Source organism: Trypanosoma melophagium (genome assembly GCF_022059095.1).
Source record: "Trypanosoma melophagium isolate St. Kilda chromosome Unknown ctg6segment0, whole genome shotgun sequence".
Lineage (NCBI taxonomy): Eukaryota > Euglenozoa > Kinetoplastea > Trypanosomatida > Trypanosomatidae > Trypanosoma > Trypanosoma melophagium.
The window spans coordinates 66,481-88,646 of NW_027125189.1; the positions used below are offsets into that span (position 1 = coordinate 66,481).

Here is a 22,166-nt window from a genome sequence, read left to right on the forward strand (position 1 = left end):
GCTTTCTTTCCTTCTTATTTTTTTTTTTATTTAATTAGCATTAGACTATGGTTGCCGTACCGTACCCGAGTCTTCGCGGAGGGCTCGGCATTTTTCCAAGGTAGTTGAGCACATCATTTCGAATTTCCTTATGGAGTTCACTGAAGAAAACTGATGTTGCCTTTTCTTAGTTTCTTTCCCCCCCCCCCCCCTTCAACTTTTCCATTAACTGGGTTGTGTTGTGTGACAGTGAGCTGAGTGTGATGTGGGACTTTAGTCTATGTTCATCAGTGTGTATATATTTTTTCTGTGAATGGTGGTTTGTATGGCTTGGTAGTGGAAGTTGTTTCGTAATATAAATAAATAAATAGATAAATAAATAAATATATATATATATATATATGTATATATTATGTGAGGAGAGGGACAAACAGAGAGAGAGAGACAAATAGGAAACGAGGAAACGACAATATCAACAAAAATAACTATCCTTTTTTTCCTTTCACTTTTTTTCTTTTTACGTTGAACTCATCTCTATATACACGTTGTAACTGTCGTCGGGTGCCCTCAGTGTACAAGGCGTAGTTGGTGTTTTGTAACGGAGATAAAACAACAGCGATAAGGCAAATTAAAAGAAAGAGAAAGAAAGAAAAAGATTCACATTCTCACAAACTGGTAGAAACACTATAAGGAAAAAAAAAACATAATTTAAAGAGGCGAAAACAAGGAAAAGAAGGAAGAATAATCCACCTTCTGAGGAAGAGGAGGAGACCCCCACCAAAAAAAGAAAAAAAAACGAGACTAACAAGAAGAATAGCAAATAAGAGGATTGACTTTGTGACTGCATTTGAGAAACAAAGCAAAAAAAGGCAAATACATCGCCCTCTACGCGCAATAAACAATACGAGACGGAGAGGAAAACGAGGCGAAACACCCAAACGAAATAATAATAATAATAATAATAATAATAATACAAGCAAACAAAAGGAAGAAAGAATAAAGTGGCACGGAGTGGCTTGGGCATACCCGAGTGCTTGAAATCCCATTCATAGTTTGGTACTACGGAAAGTACGCAATACTGAGAAAAGAAGCAATCAGGAAAGAAACGAAGAAGAGGAAAGAAAAAAAGAGGAGAATGATGATGTCTGTTGTCTTGAGAAACATTCCCCCTCACTGTCAGGAAGATGATCTTCGACGGGCGCTGCTTATCTACGGCACTGCAGTAAACGCTGCGATTATTCCTCATATGCGTCAGGCAACTGTAACGATGCGTACACCACAAGAGGCCCGGTTCCTTCTTCACCAGGGAAGTATTGATCTTTTTGGACAGTCTGTAACAGTGGAACCCGCATCGTATGCTGCAGGTAGTAGTGCGCCAGCGCTGATGCCCCCACATCATGGTGGAGCCCGCATTAACGTTGTTGTCGAGAAGTGTACGTATCCAGTGACTAAGGATTTACTCTCACAAGTTTTTGGCATGGTGGCACCACCCGCAAATGTGGTTTGTGGTCCTTCAGGTACTACTACAACTGGGTGGGTTGAGTATGCAGACATTTCTACAGCTCGACGTGTACTGCAGCAGCTAAATAAGAATCCTATTTACCCGGATTGTTGCTTTATGACCTTGACACTTGACCAAAATGGTGTCCCTCCCTCCACGATGGGTAACTACGTTCCCAATTCAATGCCCTATGCACACCAACAGCAACACCAACAGCAGCATGCGATGCAGCCCATGCATTCTATGCCCTTTGCTCATGCCAACTACGGTGCAATGCCTGGTAATATGATGCTACGCGGTGGAATGGGTGGACGCGGCCGTGGACGTGGTGCTGCAATGGGCCGCTACAGTAATCCATACGCCCCAGCAGGTGCAGGAGCAGCCGGTCCAGCAGCACACGCTTCTTATGGAGCTGGTTCATACGGTGTTCCTACAACAGATGCTGTGGTCATTGTCAGTAACGTCCCAGAGACGGTTGCTTTGCATGACCTGTGGGTGCTTCTTGAGGTCTATGGTAATGTGAACTCTCTTAAGAGACAGTTCAGTTCAAAGACAACAGTGGTTGCCCATTTTCAAAATGTTCATGATGCTCGTCTTGCTGTACAGCATCTGCAAGGTTGTCCATTCCATGGTGCCACACTTTCGTTGAAACATTTTGCCGGATACGTGGAACGTGGTGGAAGGACAGAGTGGAACAGTGGTCCTGCAACAGATCCTGCAACACATGCAGTACTTTTTTCAAGTGGATATCACCACCGAACAAAACCTACTGCTGCATTCAACCCAACGGGACGTGTTCGCCCCGGCAAGAATCTTTTTATTTCTAATCTTACTGAGGCTATTACGGATGATGATATAAAAGAAGTATTTTCCAAAGCTGGCTTTGAGCTAGAAGGGTATTTTCGCAAAAGCCCATCTGTTGCTATTGTTAGCTTGAACGATATCGAAACGGCTGTACATGCTCTTATTGCGGTGCACTCTCAACAACTGAAGGAACGATTTTTGCGGGTTACATTTTCTCACTTTCCCCCAGGTCCTCGTAGCAGTGGTGAAGAAGAAAATGAGACTGCACCACAGGAACCCAAGGAGGAGAATGTTTCAGGGGAGGCAAACGAGGAGAAGGAGTGAGTTTCTCTCTATTCGCTTTCATAGCGGCTTTTATTTCTCTTTGATTCTTTTCATTTTCTCTTTAAGAAAAAACAAACAAACAACGGCAACAACAACAAAGAATAACAGATGATAGATAAATTATCATCCCCTTTTTCTTTCATTTTGTTCTACTTAAATCTTTCTTTACTCTTCGTGCATTCGCAAAGAGTGAAAAAAAAATATTTTAACTGACTTCCACCTCAAATGACCTATGGAGGGTTGCATTTGCCAGATATTCTGGGAGTTTAAGGGATTGGGTGGGGTGGTATTGGTATTGGAGAACAAAATAAAAGGCTTTGCTTTTTTATTTTGTTTTAAATGTATATATGTGTTATATGTGCCGTTTTTTTTTTTTTCTTTTTTTTTTTTCTTTCAAGTCTTCTGTGTAGTCTCATAGTGGGGAGTGGGGATAAAGGAGTACACAGTATGGACCCATGGGAGCCGTCGCTTCCTGGCGCAGGTGCTCAGCGTGTTGTGTTGTTATTGCGGCTCTACATGCGCATGGGACATTACAGTCCGCTCTCTGTACTTGTGGTGGATGCTCTTTCTTTAACGTTTAAAGCTGATGGGGCAACCGTGTCTGAGCTCAGCACATACTTGGGTCTCACATTAGACCGTGTGGAGGCGGGTATTGAGGGGATTCCAAAGGAAGTGTGGTGCACCTCATCAGATCTCCACCAGGAGAACGTTGGAGAGGATTTGGAGGAGGCAAAAGGAAAAGGTACACGTAAAAGAAATCGACAGGATGGCACAGAAGAAAGTTCTTTACGATACTATATAAATTACACCGCTCTTTTACCATTTATTTTTGCGCATGTTTCTCATATATTGCTATCTCTTTCTCAACTACCGGTACCACAACAGACAGGAAGTGGTGGAATAGGTGGAGAAATTGCCTCATTAAACATATCTCCAACACTTAGACGTACAGATGGAAAACGTGGACTTTGTTGTACATCCTGCCGGTATTGGATGGCATTGAAGGATATTCGATTAACTATTTCACGTTGTCCTCTTTGTCAATCAGATATACTTGGGAGTATATTACGCGGGATAAAGTCTCGTTATGACGAAAAATTAATGAGAAGTCAGCAGCTACTTTCTTTTGGTCCTTTACAGCAGCGAGGCTTGAGTTCAAGCAAGCCAACAGAGACAGTCCAAGGTGTTGCATCCAAAGTGACTGGTAATGATACAGCAGATTATCCTCTCGCTCGCGACCCTTTTCTCGTGCAACAGGGACTTTTTTTTCATTTTCTCTTTTCTCAACCTTTTGTTTGCATTAACGATACTGCTTTCGTTGTAGATGTTGATGAGATCATGACGAAAGCAGAATATGAGTGTCGATCAATGCATAGGGCAACAGTTCTAGATCAATTCCGTCTCGTGCATCGTAATGCTGCGGCTATTCGAGTTAAATTAGTTGATCAGGAAAAACTAGACGCGGACAGGTGTCTTTTGAGTGTTATGAAACTAACAAAACGTGGTCAGTTGCCTCCGTGGCTGCGACCTGCCCCTTTATTTCCTGAGGGTAATGAACCACCACTACCGCCAATTGAAAATGAGAAGCAGGAGGATGTTTCAGCAGGCGCTGCAGGAACACGTGTAGCAAAGCGGGTGCGGCGAGAACATGACATTGTAGCAAATGCAAGGTACATTGCGCGCCAGTTTTTCGATGATGATTACGATGAAGTGATTCTTCATAGATCCTCGTCTGGATCATAATTTGTTCTCTTCCCTTTGAATACAAAAAAAAAGAAAATGATCGTACTCTTGCTTTCACTTTTCATTATCATCATTTTTTTTTCCTTCTTTTGCGTGTCTCAAGAAGAAGGTATTCCGTACTTGTTCATTATTTCTTTATTTTTTTTTTACAATTTTTTTTTTTTTGTGAGCGCGGATACAATATATATATATATATATATATATATATGTATATATGTATTTATAAAGTCCAGATGAGTGATCCCATTGCCGCCGTTTAGTTTGGCAACGGGGAAATATCGTTCTATAGTTGTGGTAGCGATTCTGTTCGGTGACAAATATCTGCTATTCTTGACGATAAACCAAAGGAATCCAACCTTAATGGTCTTAAAGAACTCGTGATACTTTTTTCAAACGATGGGGTTTCTCTTAATAGTGTTGTAAATGGATTACCAGAGGAATATCACGATGCTTTAGCTGAAAATCTTGCAGATGTTCTTTATATTGCTTCTGAGGTTGTTCCTGTAGAGACTTCCAGAATTCTATCCACGTTACTACGAATGGAACTTGATCGCGCCACACAAAGAAGAAATGATGTTCATACTTTCATGAGAGGAAATGGAGTGGTACCAAAGGTATTTGAAGGTCTATTAGCTAAAGTCACAAGTGCACCTGGTGGACTTGAAGAACAGTTGGTAAATTGCTGTATAAATTTATGCGAAAAAAGTGTCTTGTCAAATAGTACTAAAACATCTGAAGAAGATTTTATATCTTCTGTAGATAATGTTACGACTTCATCTACTGCACTTCTTCTTGAAGGTCTTGATTACTTTAACAGTGAGGCAGCACAGTTATTGGTAGGGAATGATGAAAGTTCTTGTGATAAAAGTGCCTATGCAACAATTATTGTAGCCATGTCACTTCGTATTCTTGATGTTGTACATGCTTCTTTGCGTGAATGGCCTTGGAGTTTACGTGAAGGTCTACGAGGTTTAGTAGAGACTATTGAGGTACGCTTAGAAAAAAAGACAAATTCTCTCTTAAAGGTAAAAGATAATGACTTTTTAAAATTAACTTCTTTGGGACAGAATGTAATGGCGACGATTGTTGTACTTAGAGCGGTGATTCCAGCATTGCTTAGTACTGTTCCCCGTTTACTTCCAGGTGAGTGTTGCTTTGATAGAAATTATATTTTACTTCAGAAGCGTTTTAAAATGTTGGCGAAGGTGATACAGAAAGCGGCACATGGTTTGTTATTTAATGCTCCACATGAGAAGGGAATAATTGCTTTTAACAATGAACTCCCTGCACTTACACAACATTGCTCAAATGTTTTTGTGCGTATTTCTATCATTACAGAACCCCCAATACCATCTCAAGAAAAATCTATTCTTGAACGGGGAGCTGAAGTAACACTAAAGTTCCGAAATTTTCTTGATAATCACGTAGTTTACTTAATAAACGCATCGCTGAAGTGTAATCCTTTTATGGAACCTTTATACTGGATTCAGATAATACGTCTCACGGCATACGCAGAAAATCGTCTTGCATATATTGATCGTTTTATCCAACCATCATTATCTTCTGAGATGGAATATCCTTCTAATGTTGAGGAACCTTCTTCTGTGTTACGAAGACCACGACGTGTAATTGGTTTTTTATCACGTTTATTTAATATTCGATTACCACATGAGATTCATACAATAAGTACTGGTGGTAGAAGTGGTATTAATAGTAGTAATAATGATAGTATTAATGTTATAGCTTCAAAACATGAAGAGATATTTAATGAGTTGATTTCATATGCCCTTAGGGTAACTGTAAAATCAAGTATTACTGGATTACATGTCTGCTTTTGTAGTACTATTGGTATAGCGTCTGATAATACGATAGCTATTGTCGTTTATTGGGATTTGTTACGTATTTATCTAGAAAATTAGTACAAGAATGAAGAGCCAGAAATTGAAAAACAATGTCCCCAATTTCACCAGTATCGAAGGCATTATGGTCACCGAGATGGAGACTCACTTGCGTTTCTTTTCCTTCTTGTAGATGTGGCGATATCAACAAAAAATTGTAAGCGATATCGTCTCATTCTTCTTGCTGGTAAGTCAAAAACTTGTTTCTCATGGACACGAGATGCTCTGTGTTTGTTACCGGCAACACATGCGGCAGGATGTGTACAAGTACTTTTATTTGGAACTGATGATATTCACGTTTCACGTAACGAGTGGGGTGTTGGCTCTTTTGATGTGGTGGTTATTCATCGAACGAATGAACTATTGACACTGTTAGAAGATTTACATCTTTGCCTTCCTCTGGGCCCTGCAGATTACCGTATGTTATTAGAGGAAAAGGAAAAGGAAGAAGAAGAAGAACAAGAAAGGAATGAAGGTGAAAAAAACGCACGAGGGTGAAAACAAAAGAAAGGAATTTATTCATAATACGGATAAACTGTTCCCATCTGTTTCTGGAGAAATGATGCATAGAGCATTAAAAGGCGAGTTACCAGCTTGTGGTACATTTTCCTTACTTTTGCTTGAAACTGTAGAAAGACAAGATGTGCGTCTTTGGCCAGTAGCATTAATGCGTGATGTGTTTAAACTTATTTGTGCGGCAATCTTTCCTCTAAATGTTCTTACTGCTGATGTCAAAGATGATGTGCAATCATCACAGGCACAAGGAGTTCCTGCAAACGTTACGGGTAATTTTCGCATAAATGCAGTAGAATTTTTCTTCAAATTTGATGGTGATCTTTTGCTACACTTAGAAATTGTGCCAAAGTGGTTACGTGAGACAGTAGGCCATACTCTTAATAACAATCATCGTCTTTCTTGGCGACGACCACTTCAATTTGAAAGTCATTTTTGTGTCTCATGGTTCTCATTGTCTCATGAGCAAGAGGGGGATGTGGAAGCTAATGAAAGTAATTTGTTACACATTCTCTTTTGGGCATCGCGACGTTTTTATGCTATGCGTGAATTTCACATATATGATGGATGTTCTATATTAGAAAAATGTTGGCCAAATATTATTCCAGGTATGCGTCATTCTACACTTGAATCACTCTGGAAACTATTACTCTATAATTTGTGGAGTACTTTTGCTTGGATACGACAAATACTACCATTACAGTGTCCTATTATGTGTATGGTAACTGCGGTACGAGCATACTTGGAAGACTCTTTCCAATTTTCTTCCCCATCTCAAGTTAATGATATCCTTAACGAAAGCAATATATTACTTCATGTTGCTGCTGAAGCTCTGGCATCTACTACTATAACCGGAGTTCATCTTGTTCAATTCCTTGTAGATATTTGTAATTTTGTACGTTTGTTTGACTTTGATGGTCTTGACTCTGCAACCTATGAGGAGGATGGCTCGTCTGTTCAAAGTGAGGATGATATGGTGGAAAGTGTCCTCAGTATTATATTTCGTAACGAGACACTTGGTGATGCTGAAGTGATTGTTGCACGTTTAATTGCATCACAAGGTATACCCCTCTTGAATGCCGTACAACATCTTTCCCTAATAAATAAAGGAAGATAATAATGACATATTGTCTCTGTTACACGCACACAGCGAAAGAGAGATAATGAATTGTGAAGGGTTTTATACACCTCATGGTTATTCTCTCGTAACGTAGAGAGGAATCTCTTGTCATATTATTATTATTATTATTATTATTTTTTTGTTCGTGCTGAATGTAGCTATAATATTGCTTATTTGTTTACTTAATTTCCTCTATTATTCCTCGTCAAGGGGGTATTATTATTATTATTATTATTATTATTATTATTATTATTATTATTATTATTATTATTATTATTATTATTATTATTATTATTATTATTATTATTATTATTATTTTGTTCGTGCTGAATGTAGCTATAATATTGCTCTATTTCTTTTATTATTATTATTATTATTATTATTATTATTATTCTGTGAATACTGGGAAGATGGATTCACGTATTTTCTTCACCTTTTCTTTTTATCCCATACCTTTCTTTTTTTTTTCCTTTTTATCGTTTCTCTGATTTCCGTATATTTTATGCGGATGGAAAGGTAGGGATTCTTGTGTGGTGCAAAAGCAAAAAGAAAGAAAAAAACATCGAAAACAAGAAAAAACACGATAAATATAAACAAAGAAAAAGAAAAAAACAAGAATGAGTACTACGGAGGGTTCTGTTTTGCGAGCACTTTCTACTGTGGATGTTGTTGAGTCCGATACTTTGGCTGATGATTTGCGGGTCGACCACCAGGAGGTTGTTGGAGCCATCAAGTCGCTGGAGGCCGACGGGTATGTGGTGAGTGAAATCCAAACAAAGCCACGATGGAAGTTGACGAGTGAAGGCATTAAAATAACTGAGAGCGGCAGCCCCGAGTTTCTCCTCTGGCAGCTGCTGGAGAAGGGAGAGATGTCGCAGGAGGCGGGGGCAGAGGTGCTGGGAAAGGAGATGATGGCGGTGGCGATGTCAAACGGCATGAAGGCGAAGATATTTACTCTAAACAAGAAGGATGGGAAAGTTACACTAAGCCGATCCTCTGCTGTTAAGGAGTTCCACGATGGTGTACGTGTCGCACTTACAAAGGCAATAAAGGATGAACACGTTGACCCAAAGGATACGGAGATGCTCAAAAAACGTAAGTTGGCAACATTAGACAGTTTAAAAGTTTTCTGTGTACAAAAAGGACCTAATTACGCTCTGGAGCGTCGTGCAAAGGCGGCAGGAGACCTAACAAAAGAGATGTTACAAGATGGTTCATGGAAAACAACAGAATTTAAGGAGTACAATCTTGCTGCAGAAGGGCGTGAAGTAAACTGTGGTCAGTTACACCCACTTCTTAAAGTTCGACAGGAGTTCCGAGAAATATTCATGGAACTTGGCTTTAAAGAGATGGAGACAAATCATTGGGTGGAATCATCATTCTGGAATTTTGATGCACTCTTTATTGGACAAAATCACCCTGCCCGTGATGTCCAGGATACTTTCTTTGTATTAAAACCAGCAACCTCTAAGTTAAACCATCGCGATGTAGTAGATCGTGTACGTCAAATGCATGAAGAGAAATTCAAATACAAATGGAACGAAGCAGAGGCACAACGTAACGTCTTGCGTACACATACTACCTGCTGTTCAGGGTATTGGCTCCATCAAATTGCAAAGCATTCTCCGTTACTACCAGATGGACGTCGAGAATTTCGGCCTGGTAGATACTACAGTATTGATCGTGTGTTCCGTAATGAAGAAATGGATCGGACGCATCTATGCGAGTTTCATCAAATTGAAGGATGGGTGATTGATCGCAATATTTCTTTATCGAATATGATGCATACATTTCAATTATTCTTTAACCGTATTGGCGTGGAGAAACTGCGCTTTAAACCTGTTTTTAACCCATATACGGAGCCGTCGATGGAGATATTCGGCTGGCACAAACAGTTAAGGCGCTGGATTGAAGTGGGTAACAGTGGTCTCTTTCGCCCAGAGATGCTTGAACCACTTGGTTTCGATGAGGATGTTACGGTAATGGCGTGGGGACTTTCGCTGGAGCGACCCACTATGATAAAATACGGTCTATCGAGTATTCACGAACTCTTTGGTCACAAGGTAGACTTGCGCTTTATCAAGAAATCTAAGTTGATGCGTTTCTAAAGTGGAAATGAAAAAAAAAAAAAAGAAATGAGAGTAGAAGGAATGAAATACACAAGGGAAGGGGAAGGAAAAAAAAAATGAAAGTATTACGATCAGGAGTGGATGAAAGGAAGGGTCATAACAATATCTCTTTCATTGTTTATTTCTTTTTCTTAACGCGTTTATTTTTTAGATACGAAGAAAAGAAGGGAAAAAAAAGAAAAGAGTACTATCCCCGTTGCTTTTCCTGCTTTGTTCCATTGGTGTTTCTGTTCTTGTTCTTCTCGTCGTGGTAACTGATAGTGCAACTACCATTGTTTTTTTTCTTTTTTTCATTGTGTGTCCAATTATGTGTGTTTGATACGAGTTACTACTTCACTTTTTCATTTATGTTTCTTTGTTTCTCTCCTTTTTCTTTTTCCTTTTCTTTGTTTCCTTTTCACCATTCCTATTACCACACTCCCACAGTGTGGAGAAGAAGTTCAGCGATGGTAAAGCCACATCTTCGTCACTACTGCGTCGTTGGCCGCGAAAGCCCATCGGAGAAGAACCCCACGCCAACGGTGTACAAATTCGAAGTCTTCGCCCCTAACTTTGTGGTTGCCAAGAGCCGCTTCTGGCGTATGATGCGGGAGAAGAAGAAGGTGAAGTCCACCCACGGCGATGTGCTCTCCTGCCGCGTGGTGAAGGACCGCAAGCTGGCGGCCCGCAACTACAGCGTGGACATCGCGTACTACAGCCAGCGCTGCGGCTACACGCACATGGTGAAGGAGTTCCGCGATGTCTGCAAGGCCGGGGCGGTCAGTCAGGCCTATCACGATCTCGCCTCCCGCCATCGGGCCCGCTATCACAATATTGAGGTGCTCGGCGTGAAGAGTGTGCCAAACCACGAGGTGCGTCGCCTCAGCGTACAGCAGTATCACGGTAAGGACTTGTCCTTCCCACTGCTCCAGCGCCGGGTCAAGGCGGCTCGAAAGGATCGTGCTATCTTCATCAAGAAGAACACGAAGCGTGCTGTGGTGGCGTAGAAGCTTTCTTCACTACACAAATTCTTTTTTTTTTTCTTACTTTTTTAAAAAGAAAAATTTGATATTGGGGCATTTTCTTTTTTTTAATGTGGATTAAGCACATATTACGGATGTATACGTATCTGTATTTATATGGGTAGGTATTTCTTTTCTGTCCATATGTGTTTATTTGCATTTATCGCCTTCATCTTCTATTATTTTCTTGTTTTTTTTTGTGTGTGTTTTGCATTGTACTGTTCTTTATGACTTTATTCATGTGGGGAATTATCGTTCCTCGGTTTTTATGTGGAAATGTGCGTTTTTTTTTTTTTTCTTTCTCTTTTTGTTTTGTTTCATTCTTTGTTACTATATGAAGTAGTGCTTTCACGGTCGTCACTTTCTTGCACGACAATTCATTGTCGAATCTATCACGGGAGTGACGCAAAGCAAATAAGCAGGTAAAGAAATTAAGAAAAGAGAAATACGATAACAACAACAATTAACGTGTGTGTAGTTTGTCCCACCATATTCACTTTCTTTAGGTTGGTCATCTACTAGGTGATAACTAAGAAGATTAAAAATAGTATTGCATCTGGAGAAAAAAAGAAAAAGTAACAAAAGAGGGGTAAAAAATAGAAAAAGACATTGAAGTTATCACGGAAAACTCTTTACCACGTGTTCTCCCATTGGTACGTCGCACATTATTCCCTCAAGACTTCGCTCTGTCGTGCAGAACATAATGACGCAGAGTAAAGTTCATCTTAACGCCAACAATCTGGATGATCCTTATCCACTTTACGCCACTTCACCAGTTCCACCAAAGAAACCGGGTAATGTGCGTATTTGGGTTGACGGCTGCTTTGACATGCTCCACTTTGGGCACACTAACGCATTACGTCAAGCCGCCTCTCTCGGTCATGAACTTTTTGTTGGTTGTCATTCAGATGAAGAGATTATACGGTACAAGGGACCACCCATTATGCATGAAGAAGAACGTTATGAAGCTCTTCGTGCATGTAAATGGGTGGATTTCGTGGTTGAAAATTACCCTTATGTTACACGGCTTGCCGATATAGATCGCTTTGAAGTGGATTATGTTGTACATGGAGATGATATTTCTCTTGATCTTAATGGTCGTAATTCTTATCAGGAGATTATCGATGCTGGTAGGTTCAAAGTTGTTAAGCGAACAGAGTGCATTTCTACTACCGATCTTGTGGGACGAATGTTGTTATGCAAGAGTGGCAATTTACTAACTCAAGATGACAAGAAACTCCTGGAAGATGAAGCCACAAAACATTCTGCATTTCATTATTTGACTACATCAAGAAAAATTGCGCAATTCAGTAACAACCGTGGTCCTAATCCCGGTGATAGAATTGTTTATGTAGATGGTAGTTTTGATTTATTTCACTACGGTCATATTCGTGTCTTACAAAAGGCACGGGAACTTGGTGATTACCTCATTGCCGGTGTCCATGAGGATAGCGTTATTCGCAAGGCAAAGGGTGAACACTTCCCTATTATGAGTCTTAACGAGCGTGTTCTTGGTGTATTATCGTGTCGTTATGTGGATGAGGTTGTGTTGGGCGCCCCATATGAAGTGACACGCGGAGTTATCGAGAGTCTTAACATTGCTGTGGTCGTTAGCGGCAAGACGTGTGATGCATACGGGTATGTGGATGGACACGACTCGTATGCCATTCCAAAGGCGATGGGATGTTTTCAGGAAGTGGACTCCGGATGCGATCTCACAACTCGTACATTGGTTGAACGTGTTATGACGAATCGAGTGGCATTTCTTAAACGGCAGATAGAAAAACGAGAAAAGGATAAGAAAAATGCTGAGAGAAGGCCGGATATGTACAAGAACGTAAAGGAGGTTTGAGTTATCAATCAGGATGTAGATGAGATACACATTCTCATACACAAACCCTTAAGAAAGAAACAAAGAAAGAAAGGAAAAAACAATAAGAGAGTCAATGAATCAGGACCTATTTAATGTGTAACTTTTCTCGTAACACAATAGTACTTAGTTGTTGTTCTTGTTTTTTTCGTTTTTTTTGTTGGTTCTCTTCCTCTTCGCATCAAAGTTATACATACACAAAAATACATTAAAAACGAATCGATCTTCAGGACCCATGATTGGATTGAATTAAGGAAAAAAGGGAGATCTATAAGGTCTATGCATAATATTATTTTAAGAGCTAGTTTTCTTTTTTTTTCTTTTCTTTATTGGTGTTTGTGTATCTATGTGTTATTTCGAAATTTTCATCAACTCCTTTTTTTTTTTTGGTTGTTGTTATTGGTGCTATTGTTATTTCTTCTCTTACGTATGTTTCCTGAATCTCCTGCTACGGTGTGCAAAACACACACCGACGAAGACACATGGATAAAATAATATATTGCGTACGTTCATCCTCTTTTTTTTGTAATTGTGTAAAATATGTTTTGTTATATATTGAAACAAAGAAAATAAAAAGCGTAGTATGCAATCAATGATCCTCCCGTACATAGACTCTGCACCATCAGAGCCGTTATTATTTCAAGCACGAGCTCTGGTGAAGCAAGAGGCATTGGGTGAGGATAGGGTATATGGTGAAAAACTTCGGTCTTTGCAGGATAATCAACGAAGTCATATGGAGGAATATAACCTCTTTAGGAGGGAGATGCATACTGTACAGAGAGAGCTTATTTCATCTTTGACATCACAAAATTCACTTCCTCTTTCTCGAAAGCGTTTTCGTTCAAGTGACAGTGCCGAAGACTGTGAAATACTACGATTTGAAGGAATGCTAACAGAGTCGCTAAGCTTAGAATTGATTCTGCGTTTCTGGGATGATCGATATGGAAGTTGTACATTTGCGTCAATGGCATTGGAAGCCTTGCAAAAGACACAGGAGGCGTTACATTTTACGAGAAGACGTACAGAAGAAATTAATGCATTACGTTTATTGGAACAACAACAGTGCGCAAAATTGTTGTCTGACAAGCAGAAATTGGCATCTAGACGGCTTGAGAAGATTAATGCCTTAGAAAACCTCTTGTTTAAAAATGAGAGGCGGTGTAATTCTTCATTGCTAACCTCACTCGATTAAGTCTGCCATTCCACAGAGATATCTTTTTAGTCTATTAAAGTTTTTAATGTAATATTGTATTTATTTATTTGTATTTATCTATCTACAGATAGTCTTTTTTTTCTTGTGTATATCTGTGTATGTGTAACACGTATGCTTTTTTTTTGTGTTTTGATTTCTCTTCTTCTTTTTTACATCCATACTTTCAAAAGTGGTATTACTATTATTATTATTATTGTTATTGTTATTGTTATTATTATTGGCCGTGTATTTGTTGTGTGGTAATAATAGGATGGAGCCCATTACTGTTGCCCCTCATGAGGACCACGACATCACTTTGCCTTCTGGTGAGACATTCCACGTTGTGCTGTTTGGCGGTAGGGATGCTGTGTACCGCGAGCGTGGAGAGTCGCCGCCTCCGGTGGTGTTTTGCGTCCACGGGGCGGGGATGAGCAGCGCGAGTTTCTTCCTCCTCGCCACACACCTCGCAGGGTCTTCTGAGCAGAACAGCAGCGAGAGTCCTGTCCGTGTGGTGACGTATGACATGCGGTGCCACGGGGACTCCACGTACGGCGGAGGGGAGGCGGGATTGACGCTGCGGGTTTTGGTCGACGACTTCCGCGCCCTCCTCGCCGCCGTACGCCCCACGCTCTTCCCCGACACCCCGCAGCTGTACGTCGCCGGCCACTCCCTCGGCGGCTCCGTCGTGGTGCACGGCCTGCGGGGAGGCGGGGCCGACGGCATCGCAGGCGTCGTACTGCTCGACATCGCGGAGGGCACCGCCGCCGGCTCACTGCGGCACATGGACACGTTTCTGCGCGATCGACCAACGCGGTTTGACGCCGTTGACGCAGCGGCGCAGTGGTTTCTGCAGCGCGGTGGAATGCGATCGCCAGCGGCCGCTGCCATCACAGTCCCGCCCCTCCTTAAACTCGTAGAGGACGGACACTTTGAGTGGAAGTCAGATCTCGCCGCTATGGCATCCGTATGGTCCGACTGGTTTGAAGGGTTAGATGAAGCATTTATTAGCCTACCGTGCCCCAAGCTTCTCTGTCTTGCCAATACAGAGAGACTTGATGTGGCACTCACTGTAGCCCAAATGCAGGGGAAATTTCAGTTAGAGGTACTCGGTAACGGTTGTGGACATTATGTCATGGATGACCAGCCTGCTGTTTTGGCAGCAAAGTTGAGGCGATTTATTAAACGCATCGAGACAATGTCAGAGATACTCCGTCTTAACACCAAGAGGTCACCTTCAACAAATCAGACAAAAGCTCCGTCAGGTGAAGCTAAGAGGGTAACAGAAGTTCCGAGATCATAACATATTGTTTCTTCATATATATATATATATATATATATATATATACATCTGGTAAATCCCCTTTTTTCTAAAAAAAAAAGCGAGAACAACAAGTGGGAGGGCATAAGGATTATGCATTCCAGTGGTTCATCATTACCATGAGTTTTTATCATTATAGTAATAGTCACTCATATTATAATGATGATGATGTTTTATTATTATTGTTATTCATGTTTTTTTTTTGTTTTTCGTTTCTTAACCTGTTGCTATTCTTCTGTGTGACAGTTCCTTTATTATTTTGATTTTTTCTTCTTTTCTTTTTTGTTCTTCTTTTTTTTTCTTTTTTCATTTACTTATGGTATTTATTGCTGGAGAAGCTAAGGGAATAAATGCCTCAAGAGAGGGCGAGTGGCCTATGGCGATCGGAAGATATGGTGCGACTAGACATCATTACGCAGCGTGAGGTTTTGTATGATACTGTTGTCTGCATTGGTTTACTTGGAAAGTCACAATTTGTAGATATTTGTGATGATGTAACCGCCTTTGCACGACCCTACACGGCGGAAATTCGGCGATGCGATGAGTTGGATCGAGAGTTACGTTTTATAATGGAAGAGTTTGAGCGAGAGAAGTGGTTGACAGAAAAAGATCACTTACCAGTGAGTAGACCGGATGATATTTGGTCTTTATTACATAGTAGTCCAATGGACGAAGCTGAAGAGAAGATTAATGCCATGGCCTCAGAAATACGCGCTGCAAATGCCTCACTAGAGGAACTGAGACATGAAATAAATTACCATCATGAGTTATATCTATTACATCTACGCCTAAATGAACTCTTACCAGCACAACGAGAACAGCCTCTTTCAGAACTTTTGCAAACTCCACACTTGCTTGGAATGATAGATGCAACCAAGACGGAAGTTTTATATTCCATGGTATATCGAGCAACCAAAGGCAACGCTCTTGTGGAGCTTGATAATAAACCTGCCATGTTACTAGATACAACGACAGGCATACCGTGTATTGCAAAGACATCCTTTCTTATTTTTACACCATCAGAAAACGCGCTCAAAAGCGTGGAGCGACTTCTTCTTAGTCTTGGTGCAACACTTCATACATTTGGAAATACCTCACTTGAAGCAACAGAAGATCGAAAACAAGCGTCAAATGAATTAAATCACATGTACGAAGAAATGCAATTTCGCAAACGAGATTTACTGAAGCAACACGCACGTAATTATTCCACTCTCGTTCAACTTATTGGAATGAAAAGGCGTGTTTTTCTAACTATGAATCTTTGTACGGTTTCTGGTGCGACATGTACTGCCTCCGTATGGATTCCTAAGAAGGATGAAGATGCCTTACGTGAGGCTATAGGGAAAGCGATGCATTTATCATCAGGTGAAGTTTCATCAGTAGTTACACGTCATGCATCACAAAAAAATCCACCTACATATTTTGAGACAAATGCTTTCACAGAATGTTTTCAGGGTATTGTAAATAGTTATGGTATGGCGCGATACAAGGAAGTAAATCCTGGTGTATTTACTATTGTGACGTTTCCCTATCTTTTTGGTATTATGTATGGAGATATAGGTCATGGTATGTTGCTTTTATTTTTTGCCATATATTTTATCATAATGGAGATGAAATGGAGAGGTCAGGAAAAAAATGAAATGTTAGATATGCTTCTTAGTGGACGCTATTTACTATTATTAATGGGTATTTTTTCCATTTATATGGGAGCCCTTTATAACGATTTTTTTGGGTTTTCTGTAGGAATATTTTCTAGTGCTTATGTCTGGCCTCCTATAAGTGAACAAAATGGTACGGTATATCCACTTGAAAATGTAAGTAAATCACATATTTATCCATTAGGAATTGATGTGGCGTGGACAGAAACAGAAAATAAATTGGAGTTTTATAACTCTATTAAAATGAAATGTGCCGTTATTGTTGGTGTTATTCAGATGTTGACAGGAAATATTTTATCTTTGCTTAATTATTTATACAATAATGATTTTCCAAAAATTTTTTTCCTCTTTATTCCAGAGGTTGTATTCTTATTATGCACATTTGGTTATATGTCAGTTCTCATTGTTATCAAATGGTGTACTAAGTGGGAAAATACAAATGAGGCTCCAAGTATACTGGAAACCATGACAAATTTTTTTCTCCAGCCTGGTACTGTAACCCAGTCTCTTTTTAAAGGACAGGTTATTGTACAAATTATTTTGCTTCTTATGGCTGTCGCCATGATTCCAATAATGCTGATAATGATGCCAATTATCGAAGCTCGTAAACACCGAAAACTTGTGCGTCACTTTTCACATTCTCTTACTGGTTCATTGAGTTCAATTGGTGAGGATGAAAGAAGACGTAACGGACGACATTCTCGGAGTACTTTTTATGCTCAAGTTGAGGTTTCTCAAACTGATTTACATGGAGCTGCTGTTGTTATTGATGAATATTCGCAAACTACAGTGGATAGTGTGTACAGTGTTGTGGAAGAAAATAGTCATAATGAAGGTGAGAGTCTCAAAGATGAAGAGGAGTTAATGTTAAATTTTGAATTCTCTGAGGTTGTGATTCACTACATGATTCATACTATTGAGTATGTTTTGGGTTGTGTATCAAATACAGCTTCATATCTTCGTCTATGGGCTCTTTCACTTGCTCACGCACAACTCTCTGAGGTTTTTTTTACATTTGCAGTTGTCAAGGTACTTAGTTTGGATACAACCGGAGTTTTTATTGCTGGAGGGATAGCCATATGGCTTGCAGTTACGGTTGCGGTATTGGTGGGAATGGAGGCACTCTCTGCCTTTCTTCATGCCCTTCGTCTACACTGGGTTGAGTTTAACAATAAGTTTTACGCTGCTGATGGCGTTGCATCAGAACCGTTTGATTTGATGCATCCTGGAAAGTAGTTTTTTTTTTTTTTGACGAAAAATTATGTTCCAATCTTTATTTTCCCATTTTCTCTTCCTTTCCACACTTGTCAGTGCATTCATTGGCAGTTACTCGGCCGCAATCACACACACACTCTCTTTCTCTCTCTTTCTGGTCCTCGACACGAGGCCCCATCACACTAGTATAATTCTGCTGGTATTATTTTTCCTTTCCCTTCTCTCTTTCTCCTTTCTTTATCTTTCTCTCTCGTTAGCAGTGTGTTTGGAGCCAGCACTCAGCATAATGCCCCAACTGGAGCTTGAAGACGGCACGTACCCCGCCTTCCGCGTTCCCACCTTCACCGCCCTGGACGAGGAGGACGAGAGCGGGTCGGAGCGACTCCCCGCCACGGAGCAGCCGTGGGCCTCGATCTCCATCGTGCCAGGCATGAGCACCGTTGAACTACTGCAGGTACACCGTCAGACACTCGCGCAGCTGCAGGATGGGAACAACATTGAATTACACAGCGTGACTCTCAGCCGTCGGCATATGCAGCCACCTGATTTGTACAAAAGTATGATCATTGAGAGTCTCGCAGATTCACTCGCAAATTACAACTTCGCTCTCGAGGACTAGATCTGCGTATGAATTTGTGGATAAATTCCCTCTTTTTTATGGGGTATTTGTGTGTTTAGTTGAGATGTGTTTTTCTTTCCGTGAGCATATGTGTGTTTCTTTCTTGTCTCTTTTTCTTTTCACCTACTACTCTGTTTACGGTAGGTTTGCCCTTCCCTCCTCGTCTCCTTCCCCTTGGTTTGATGTCAAAAAAAAAAAAATGGAAGAGAGCGTGGAAATGGAAAACTGAGAGTGTGAACCTTCCCTACTGGGATTTCCAGTACCCGTTTTTTTTCTTTTCGTGGGACTCTGTGTGTGTTTTTTTTTTTTAATTGGGGGGTTGGGTGGGCAGGGCTTCCGTACTGTCATGGGAATTTATAGAATATAGACGGGATCTGGGAAAACACATTGTTTTTTTTTCTTTTTCTTTGGAAATGATCTATTTATTTTACTTCATGTTTCTACTCGTTTTTATTTTGTAAACTGCTGTACGATGATAATCAGTGTTTCTTTTTTTTTTTCTTTCTACATGCTTGATAACTGAAATTATCTAGTCATTTATCAGCTCCCCGCCTCAGATGAATGTTGTTTTTTCCACGCTACTTTTCTTTTCATTTATTTCTTTCCTGTTTTCGTTTGTTTTTCTCCGTATCATCATTTTTTTTTTCTATTTACGTGCACCTCTCCAGATAATACTTTTTTTTTGTTTGAGTCACTTCATTTCTATGCATTGTGATGAAAGGAGAGACGATTATTTTTGTGTTATAATGGCAAGAATAAGAGAGCCGAAACAAAAAAATAAGGAAAAAGACATAAACCAATGAAAAGAGTCAAACTAAAAAGAACAGGTTAAATGAGCATTTTTATGTTGCAAAAAAACTTACGGAAGGAAAACTAAAAAGGAATAAAAAAGAAAGAAAATAATAAGTAGACCGAAGAGATGAATAAAGAAAAAAAAGTAGGTCTAATAATATGGTTAAGTATTTTTTTAACGTTGTGGAAAGTTGAAACCCCCCAAAAAAAAGGTTTCATACTGAAATCTTGAAAATAAAATTGAGTGAAATTATGTGAAATGGATACATGGAAGAAAACGGACCGAATTGTTTTTTTTTTTCTTGTTCTTAGTTGGAAATTGGGGAATCTGACAGTGATAAAATAGTAAAAGCGACAGGAACCTTATGGTTAATTCATCATACATTTATGGAAATATTCCTCTTCTTATTATTTTTCTTTCTTCCATTTGCTTATTGTGGTTTTTTTTTTCCATATGTTTTTTTGTTTTTATTATTTTGTTACCTTCCAAAGAAAAAAAAGGAAAAGAAGGGTTTATAGATCCTGTGGGACATGTTAATTAAATTGTTATTGATCCTTTTAGCGATAGGAACTTATTGGGTATGGGTAATTCGTCCGAAATCAGCTTACGTATGTAGACCTTACAAAGTGGTACAGGGACCACTTAAAGATGTTCATGTGGATTATGTAGTTGTGGGTGCTGGACCTGGTGGTATTGCTGCAGCTGAGTATCTGCTACAGGAAGATCGAAGTAGAACTGTGTTTCTTCTTGAGCGGGGTGTGGATCCATCCTCTAATGGACCTTTTGCTTCTTTCATGAGTCTATTGCAGATGCATAATTTAATTTCCAATTCAATAGACCTTGTGGGGTCACGTTTTGATAATAGGTGGTACGTTCACCGTCCGTTATATGGCAACATAAGCAGTAGTACCAGTGATACTAATAACAAGAATTCCGATATGCCTCCTCTTGTACCATATCCGAGAGGTTGTGGAGTTGGTGGGACCTCAATAATGGATTGGGCTCTTTACCAGAAACCAATATCGGTAAAAACAGGGTCAAATAATCAAAAATTGTTGAATATTCCTCATACCTTTACTACAAGTCGAAGTCCATTATCGTGGGGTTTTGCAGAATCTGCAGCAAAGGTATTGAAACAGAAACATTTGGCTACTTTTTCTGAACCACACGCTCGCGATAGTGTGTTTCCTGGCCTTCTGCGTCTAGATAAAGATGGTCGTCGTCTTCCTCTTTCACACTACATGTTTCGAGAAGCATCTCAGAAATTAACATTAGTGGAATCTTGTGAAGTAATTGGTATCTCTCTTAGTGATGAAGGCATCGTTACGAGTGTGCATTGTAAGACTTTAGATGGTCAGGGGTTTTCAATTGTAGTTCGAAGAGGTGTTATTTTCTCTGCTGGTGTAGTGGGTACCTCACGTCTTCTTCAACAAGTTTTTCCAAAGTTACGGAATGATTTTACCGTACGTGACGCTCTTGCTGTACCTCTTCTTTTTCAGGCACTTCCTGGACTTTCGGATGATCGAAAAAATCTTTGTTCTCTTAAAGCTTATTTGGCATGGTGGGTAGGACGACGTGGTCCCTTTCTTAACCCAGTTTGTGATACGTTGGCGGCTGTTAGTGTTCCCTCATTAGGTACTTCAGCTGAAGTTGTTATATTCTTAATTCCACTAGGAGGACGAGACCGAGCCTTGTATCGCCGTATAGGTTTAGATAATAATCTTGGGGCATTTAGAGAAGGATTTATGATGTTGCTAGTGCTGCGTGGTGTGGATGGATGTGTGTTTAAGTTACAGAAAGAAGGAATGGTAAACAGTGCAAATTCACACCATAGAAAGCATGTCATTTCCTCACCACTCTCTTTTCTCTCTAGAACAGTCGTGCAGAAGGTGGTTACGGCATTCATAGAGGGTATGCGTATCTCTCGAGAAATAGTGGCAGAACGTCCCCTCGCCTCACTCTCGTCTCGTCAGGAAGCAATTGATGCAACTTTGCTGAATGACCCTAAACGTGCTATTCAATATGTGCAACTGTGGCACACTCCAGCGAATAAACTCACAGAGCATCAACGAGCTGGGGCACCTTGTTTGCTTAACTGGACAAAGGAGTATTGTAGAACTTATGCATATATGGAGGCATATATCCATCGTCATGCGACCTGGTTAGGTTTTGGCAGTGGTTCGTGTGCGTCTGCATTGGCAGCTGAGGAGAGTTTTCGTGTGACGGGAACACAAAATTTATTCATTGGTGATTGCTCAGCAGTAACAGAGGCGATGTGGAAAGCATCTGGCTGTGATGCACTGCGGGCTGGTTCTGTTTCTACTGCTATGTCTATGGGAATAGAAGCAGCGACAGAGTTGCTATCGATTTAAAAGCAAAGAAGCAAAAAAAAAAAAAACGATAACATTGACAACATATTCATCATCGCACATGAGATGAACTGGAAAGGAAGTTTCGCTTATGTGAGTTCTGGCTTGATGCCTTCTCTC

The 22,166-nt window shown here is 40.2% G+C and overlaps 12 protein-coding genes across 12 annotated transcripts; all 12 read left to right on the forward strand.

Moving 5' to 3' along the window:
* Positions 1-1,117: 1,117 nt before the first annotated feature.
* LSM04_003551 (RNA recognition motif domain) lies at positions 1,118-2,608 on the forward strand (the record flags this gene model as incomplete). The annotated part of the gene is made up of 1 exon (XM_067332195.1): positions 1,118-2,608. One exon carries the CDS (start codon positions 1,118-1,120, stop codon positions 2,606-2,608), a length of 1,491 nt encoding a protein of 496 aa, XP_067186846.1.
* A 447-nt stretch (positions 2,609-3,055) lies between these two features.
* Positions 3,056-6,270, forward strand: LSM04_001003 (Ras GTPase-activating domain; the record flags this gene model as incomplete). Its single annotated transcript, XM_067332196.1, has 2 exons — positions 3,056-4,318; positions 4,699-6,270. The coding sequence occupies 2 exons, from the start codon at positions 3,056-3,058 to the stop codon at positions 6,268-6,270; spliced, it is 2,835 nt and encodes a 944-aa protein (XP_067186744.1).
* Positions 6,271-6,302: 32 nt separating this feature from the next.
* Positions 6,303-6,747, forward strand: LSM04_008682 (uncharacterized protein; the record flags this gene model as incomplete). Its single annotated transcript, XM_067332197.1, has 2 exons — positions 6,303-6,362; positions 6,412-6,747. The coding sequence occupies 2 exons, from the start codon at positions 6,303-6,305 to the stop codon at positions 6,745-6,747; spliced, it is 396 nt and encodes a 131-aa protein (XP_067187081.1).
* Positions 6,748-6,808: 61 nt separating this feature from the next.
* On the forward strand, positions 6,809-7,879 carry LSM04_009662 (uncharacterized protein; the record flags this gene model as incomplete). The annotated part of the gene is made up of 1 exon (XM_067332198.1): positions 6,809-7,879. The coding sequence occupies one exon, from the start codon at positions 6,809-6,811 to the stop codon at positions 7,877-7,879; it is 1,071 nt and encodes a 356-aa protein (XP_067187122.1).
* Positions 7,880-8,499: 620 nt separating this feature from the next.
* Positions 8,500-9,990, forward strand: LSM04_009591 (Phenylalanyl-tRNA synthetase; the record flags this gene model as incomplete). Its single annotated transcript, XM_067332199.1, has 1 exon — positions 8,500-9,990. One exon carries the CDS (start codon positions 8,500-8,502, stop codon positions 9,988-9,990), a length of 1,491 nt encoding a protein of 496 aa, XP_067187119.1.
* A 467-nt stretch (positions 9,991-10,457) lies between these two features.
* Positions 10,458-10,997, forward strand: LSM04_008122 (Ribosomal protein 50S-L18Ae/60S-L20/60S-L18A; the record flags this gene model as incomplete). The annotated part of the gene is made up of 1 exon (XM_067332200.1): positions 10,458-10,997. The coding sequence occupies one exon, from the start codon at positions 10,458-10,460 to the stop codon at positions 10,995-10,997; it is 540 nt and encodes a 179-aa protein (XP_067187058.1).
* Positions 10,998-11,715: 718 nt separating this feature from the next.
* On the forward strand, positions 11,716-12,864 carry LSM04_000963 (Cytidyltransferase-like domain; the record flags this gene model as incomplete). Its single annotated transcript, XM_067332201.1, has 1 exon — positions 11,716-12,864. One exon carries the CDS (start codon positions 11,716-11,718, stop codon positions 12,862-12,864), a length of 1,149 nt encoding a protein of 382 aa, XP_067186742.1.
* A 601-nt stretch (positions 12,865-13,465) lies between these two features.
* LSM04_004317 (uncharacterized protein) lies at positions 13,466-14,074 on the forward strand (the record flags this gene model as incomplete). The annotated part of the gene is made up of 1 exon (XM_067332202.1): positions 13,466-14,074. The coding sequence occupies one exon, from the start codon at positions 13,466-13,468 to the stop codon at positions 14,072-14,074; it is 609 nt and encodes a 202-aa protein (XP_067186882.1).
* A 271-nt stretch (positions 14,075-14,345) lies between these two features.
* LSM04_009078 (Alpha/beta hydrolase fold-1) lies at positions 14,346-15,374 on the forward strand (the record flags this gene model as incomplete). Its single annotated transcript, XM_067332204.1, has 1 exon — positions 14,346-15,374. The coding sequence occupies one exon, from the start codon at positions 14,346-14,348 to the stop codon at positions 15,372-15,374; it is 1,029 nt and encodes a 342-aa protein (XP_067187097.1).
* A 368-nt stretch (positions 15,375-15,742) lies between these two features.
* On the forward strand, positions 15,743-18,286 carry LSM04_002492 (V-type ATPase; the record flags this gene model as incomplete). The annotated part of the gene is made up of 1 exon (XM_067332205.1): positions 15,743-18,286. One exon carries the CDS (start codon positions 15,743-15,745, stop codon positions 18,284-18,286), a length of 2,544 nt encoding a protein of 847 aa, XP_067186810.1.
* Positions 18,287-18,551: 265 nt separating this feature from the next.
* LSM04_003133 (uncharacterized protein) lies at positions 18,552-18,884 on the forward strand (the record flags this gene model as incomplete). Its single annotated transcript, XM_067332206.1, has 1 exon — positions 18,552-18,884. The coding sequence occupies one exon, from the start codon at positions 18,552-18,554 to the stop codon at positions 18,882-18,884; it is 333 nt and encodes a 110-aa protein (XP_067186829.1).
* A 1,323-nt stretch (positions 18,885-20,207) lies between these two features.
* On the forward strand, positions 20,208-22,049 carry LSM04_009739 (uncharacterized protein; the record flags this gene model as incomplete). Its single annotated transcript, XM_067332207.1, has 1 exon — positions 20,208-22,049. The coding sequence occupies one exon, from the start codon at positions 20,208-20,210 to the stop codon at positions 22,047-22,049; it is 1,842 nt and encodes a 613-aa protein (XP_067187124.1).
* Between the last annotated feature and the right edge of the window lie 117 nt (positions 22,050-22,166).